The sequence below is a fragment of the Pieris brassicae genome, chromosome 8, assembly GCF_905147105.1.
Source record: "Pieris brassicae chromosome 8, ilPieBrab1.1, whole genome shotgun sequence".
NCBI classification, from domain to species: domain Eukaryota; kingdom Metazoa; phylum Arthropoda; class Insecta; order Lepidoptera; family Pieridae; genus Pieris; species Pieris brassicae.
In genome coordinates, this window is record NC_059672.1 from 3,534,908 (window position 1) to 3,540,907 (window position 6,000).

General features: G+C 35.0%; 1 protein-coding gene across 2 annotated transcripts in view; it reads right to left on the reverse strand.

The window, feature by feature from the left end:
- The window catches only part of LOC123713422 (histone-lysine N-methyltransferase PRDM16-like), a 106,935-nt gene extending 102,225 nt beyond the window's left edge, over positions 1 to 4,710 (reverse strand). For both annotated transcript variants that reach the window (XM_045667078.1, XM_045667077.1), the window contains exon 1: positions 4,421 to 4,710. In XM_045667078.1, the coding sequence (XP_045523034.1) occupies positions 4,421 to 4,460 (40 nt within the window). In that variant the 5' untranslated portion in view covers positions 4,461 to 4,710. The remainder of the gene's footprint in view (positions 1 to 4,420) is intronic.
- Positions 4,711 to 6,000: the final 1,290 nt, after the last annotated feature.

Consider the following 6,000-nt stretch of genomic DNA (forward strand, 5'->3'; position numbering starts at 1 on the left):
GTTTTTTACATATAACTGTTTCCTCTTGGACAAAAATTAATGTCTTCATTCTCGTTGACGTTTATATAACTTTGTTCTTAGAAAACTAACGGCTTAGGTTTTCGCCATATAAATACCTAGAAGACATATAGTATGCTGCCATTGACTAAAAAATTGTAAAGATGATAGAATATTTGGTACGCTCATTTCATGAAGGCTTTATCGCTAACAAGCGAAAATTATTAAATCAAAGTCTGCAAATAAATAATTATTTTCTTAGGTTATGTAATTGAAAATCGCAGAAACCCTGTGAGGTTGAGGCGACCTCATTTTCTCAGTAATTATAGCTCTCACCCACATGACCCCGTAACTGTCTTTTAATTAATAAAGTGTCACTCGACGACGCTTGATTAAACTTTATTCTTTTAACACATTATTACGGCGCAATCAACCTTCAATAAATTGTTTTCATATACTTGGGATTACTTGCTTCTGTGGCTGGTACATAATTTTTTTTCTAATAGGAGGCAGACGGGCTTTGCCAGAAGGCTCAAAAGTGGGTGGCAAAACCTTCCTTGAGAAACGCTCAGTTGTAGCACGGCGGACAATAATTAAAGACACATAGTACAATAGTTTAACCGTACCTAGAATTTTCATACCTCTAATAACAGATTAATCATTATCAAACTCAGTGACGTAATTTAAAACCAATTTCAGAAAGCTTAGAACAATGAGAAATAGTTCTAATTGTCATCCCATTTATGAATATAATTTTTAGCGATTCACATATTATTTATTAATAAATATTATATTGTGATAAATATAATTAATGCTTATACAATAATAGCCTTCAATCTGGAATACCTTAGCACCCAATATCACCCATAATAAAATTATTTTAACTAGTGTACAACGAAGTTTTGTTTGCATTTGTGGAGCAAAAATCTCATAAAACTGTTTATAAACGCCTGTCAACTGCGGAATTCTATGTTTTAAGTTACCTATTCAGCTCTTATCGATTGCACCTTAAGGTATGTGCCATTTGAAACCGTAACTCAGTTGTGCCGGAAAACAATTTCCTTGTATAAACATCATTGTATGAAATCAAATAATGCAAATTGTTCTTCATACTAATATTGTTAGCTCACAGGACATTCTTCAACACTAATAAAGCTAAAAGCTTAAAGTTAATTTACGACGGCGTTGTGTGGCAAAATCGTCATTACCCGATCACCATCTGCAGGTAAGTTAGTGCCGGTGAAGCACGCACCACACGCACATGCGCGCACGCACGCACACCACGAACGCCGCTGTCCACCGGCCGAACAATCGATCGTAAATCAGCTTCGATAAAATTATAGGAGGGAACACAATGGATATCGCCTCGCGACAACTGCGACGAAGACTCTACCCTCTTCCGAACGCAGAGAGTCCGCTTTTAAGCGCTCGAAAACCTCTCCCGGCCAACTCCGTCTCCGAGATAAAGTCTACATTCGCACGTGTACAGACAAGAAGTGTTTATTTTCAGCGAGCACCGGCAAAGGATAATCGCCACTAAAATTGGAGCTGTTGAGAGGTTATTCGTGTGCATCGTCACCGCTCGCGTAATTGCGAAAATCACGCTTCGTGGTGCGGTACAAAAATAAGATTATGGATTCTGCTGAGTTCCAGCGTTATTGTGATTCGAGGATCCATAGGTATGTCTGCCGGCTTTACGACTTCTATTCTTGGAAAACATCGGGTTATTGAATATTGTTCTGGTTATTTTCGGAAGATCAGCATTGTCCAGAGAACTGGAACTTGGATTTGACGTTTTACGTTTATTATTTCCTGTCTTAGGAGTTTCTATTTGCGCTTTAGACTTCAGTATTGCGTATAAGTATTCCATACGTTTGCAAATGAATGCGTGTTTTGTCTTATACGTTAAAAGAACCCTTCCACACACTTGTGCAAGGTGACCATTTACTGAAATGGCAATCACAAGGGACAGAATCAAATTTCACGACACTCAGATGATATGGCCAGTTTTATGGCGGTCGTAAAGACGTGCACGGAATTTTATTGTATGTTTTGAGTTAAATTTATAAATATCGCAGGATTTTATTTTCAAATATTTTGAAATAGAATGCTGCTTTGCATACGGACTTCTTGTGGAGAGACCTATACTAGAAAGGCTTGTAATTAATTCTCAGCCCTGAGGGAACAGGAATGGATATTTCTTGCTACTGAAATAGCATCAACCATAGTCATCTTAACCACGAGCAGTGTTGGCCTAGTGGCTTCAGCGTGCGACTCTCATCCCCGAAGGCGTAGGTTCGATCCCAGAGTGTGCACCAATGGATTTTCTTTCTATGTGCGCATTTAACATTAGCTCGATCGGTGAAGGAAAACATCGTGAGGAAATCGGCTTGCATTAGACCCAAAAAGTCGACGGCGTGCCTCAGGCATGATCTAAACGTTCGTTTGGCGTTGACGAATGCGAAATGTCAAAAGTAGGATTGTTGTGGTCGACGGAACTTAAGATACCTTTTTACAGAGACAACCGTAGGCCTATATTCCAGAGCTGTCAAACGATTTCTCCTGTATGTTTGTATGTATGCGACGCTTTGGACAGTGCTCATTATATTCTTTGAGATTTCCAAATAAGGTCTACAGTCAAATTCGTAATCATTACAATTATGTACAGCTAGTGCACAACCTGACCCACAATACTGAAGTTAAAGTTGAACGCGGTGAATAAAAATTTACTTCATTAGGTCAAGAGGAAAGAAACTGAAACTTAAACAATAGAGTTAAAAACTTAATGAAAAGGGATTCTATGATTAGTATTAAATGTTAATTTTTTTGTATTAAATGTCCGTTTGTAAGCAATAATTGTAAATAAATGTCACAATGCGGACTTTCATTATTTATTTTATTATTAGAGTAAGTGAGATAAATTAGGATACACAATAAAACTATCTTAACACTTTTTTATTTGTAAAAAAATGGAGGTAACACGAAAATAAAACTTGAATATATTTTAACGTTATGCCGTTGAATTATTACGAATATTGAATTTGTTGTTGGAATTTTGGTGGGACGAACTCCTAGTTTTAATAAGCTACTAATGGTAATTGCAGTCGTAGATTATCAAAAGAGTCCGTTATTTTAGTCATAACGACTAGCTGTTATTAGATACATTGAACAAGAAGTAATTAAGTATCCAGAAATAGTTATATAAAAATACTGTATGTACTGTACAGCTATAAAACATTTCATACCACAGATATATTTTCACTTAGATTTCAACAATAAAATGTGTCGTAAAATTGATATTGCGCTGTGTATACGACGCCAGAACATTTAATTTATATAAAATCCTTTGAAATAGGTTACATAGAAGATGCTTTATATATCTTTAGCCGGGTCACAGAGTATGTCCTTGCTGTTATGTTTTCCTTTGCAGTGTAAATTGCGCATAAAATATACATGAATTTAGATTTACACAAGACCATCAGCCGCTTGCTTTCAAAAAGGTATCAAAAATTTATTTAAATTACTAGAAAACTATTATTTATATTTTTATAAGTAGAACTGAAAAAACGTGTTAAAAATTTACGTTAATAAATTCTTGTAGTAAAGTCACTAACATCTAGTTTATTACGGACTGGAACTATCAACTGCATAAATTAAAATTTATCTGAAAACAGAGCAGAATCTAAACAGTATATAGTATATATAAACAATGAAAAGCCCGCGTGCTCATCCAATGACAAATGACATTAGAGGGATCGTCCCTCTCTGGTGCTATACAATCAAAACTACACCTTATTGCTTGTACATATGGTCGATTACTGTGGAATCGCGAAACGAGGATGCCCGCTGCTATCTTGTCAGGCGGGGAGTCGTTGGCCAATAGCGAAGCACTATCTGCGCATCATTCTATTGATACCTACACAACTTTCCTTCTCTCACTATACTTGTATTATAGGTATTATGGCGAGTAGTATATCCACTTATAAAATTATATTGCATTTAATGAATTGATATACACAAGATGATGCTTTGTCTAATACATTGTTTATAAAAGTGGCTTTCCAGCATTAGAACTCTGTAACTACACTGTGATAGTTGTAGCGAACGAACGCGCAGAAGCAAGTGGTCTAAGGCCCTGTATATATAGCAGAATAAAATTAGTTTTTATTATTAATAACGTGTATTCTATATTATTTCCTTTGCTTTATGTTTTAGAACAATCTTGATCATAACTTATAATTAATAAATTGTTCAAAAGTAACCAGTTTTATGTTGTGTTGTTAGCGTAAAAATGTTCGTGTAAACAAATATCATACACATAGTTAAATAGATGTTTTATATAGCAGACAAAAATCTCTGTATTCTGTCCTATTTAGGTTTGTTTAGGGCATATCTTTAGTTGGGTCTTGTATTATAATCTTACCTTGAGAATGAAGGCGCCTCGCGACTGCCTTAGACCGCATCGCCGAGCCCGTCGCCGTAATGACAAATCGATGACACAAAACAGTTAAAAAGTTTTGAATTGAATACTTGGGGCGCGCGCGTTTGGGCGGGCGGGATGTAGGATGGGTGGGATGGCGCGGCGTGTCCCGCAGACGGACGTCGTGACACTGCGCTCACGTGGTGGCACTGTGGCCGCGGGAAAATGGTTCTCGCGCGGGAAAATGATTTTCACGCGGGAAATAGTGTCCGGCCGCGGTGTCTCGCGCGCCACCGCTCTCAACTGTCACTGAGTTACACATTTCAGGCCGCCTCACCGCACCCCGCCTCTCGACACGGTTTACGGAAGACATTACCTTTTTTCTTTCTTTGCTGTAATACTAAATATATTTTATAAGATATATCTTCAAAACAAAACTAAGTTTATAATTTATTTCGCTTAAAACTGAATATGAATTTCTCCGTTTCGTTTAAAGATTATAATATCATTGGTTGTGATTGTAAAAAGTAACATTTGTAGAAATTATTATGTACTTCGTACTTTTAAATAACATGTACTACTTTGTGTATTAATCTTTTTAGAAGTGTTATATATTTGTTTTGGGATAGTTAATGCAATCTGTTCGAAACATGTACTGTTGCATAATCTATAACTTAAGCAATTATTAAGTTCTTAATGTGTAGATTATATATAGTTTGTTGAACTTGTATATATATACAACATTTAAAACGTAACTGAATTGAAACATAATAATAGTAACGTTTGCTTGCTTAAAAAATGCTTGTTACGAAAATGAAATAAACTTAAAGACAACCATTATATAATATGAAATTTTATTATGACCTTAGGGATTTCTTTTTGTTTTATTCATGAGGATTAAAACTCAGGACCTGTGTCTTGAATGTACGTAATGGGAGCCAGCTATCAAGGTTTCCGTAACATCCAGCCCAAACATGTTTTTTTTTACTGTGGATCATTGAATCGAAAAGCGTTTTCGCGATTTATCCTTTAACAAAAATCTGTATTTTTGTTGACTTGGATTGGATTGGACTGTTCCAATGCCCTTAGAAGAAAACTAATCCACTTAAAATATAAAAATTCATGAGACATAAACCGTTTGAATTGGTTTTTAACGGATTCGTTTTAGAACTATACCCATATTGCACAACAGTATATTTATTTATAAAATCTTGCCAACGATCGGTAAACTGTTTCCTTCGTACATGAAAAATAAAATATGATATTAAATGTGAGTAGCACTTATAGGCAAATAGTACAAACACTAGGAGAAAATGAATTTATACTAAATAATTAAATAATAAAAGTAACCACGCACGCTGTAAAGCACGCGAAATGTCGAAAAAATAAAATAAAAAAAATAAAATTATGTAAAATAATTATACATTAAGGACACACTTTTTAAACGAATTGAAGTTATGTATTATTATTATAAACTTATAATTATTTATATAATTTTAATTTTTTTTCCGATACATAGACATAGCTTCAATCCGTTTAAAAAGTGTTTTCTTAATGTGTAAAAGCTATGTTAACAAATGGCA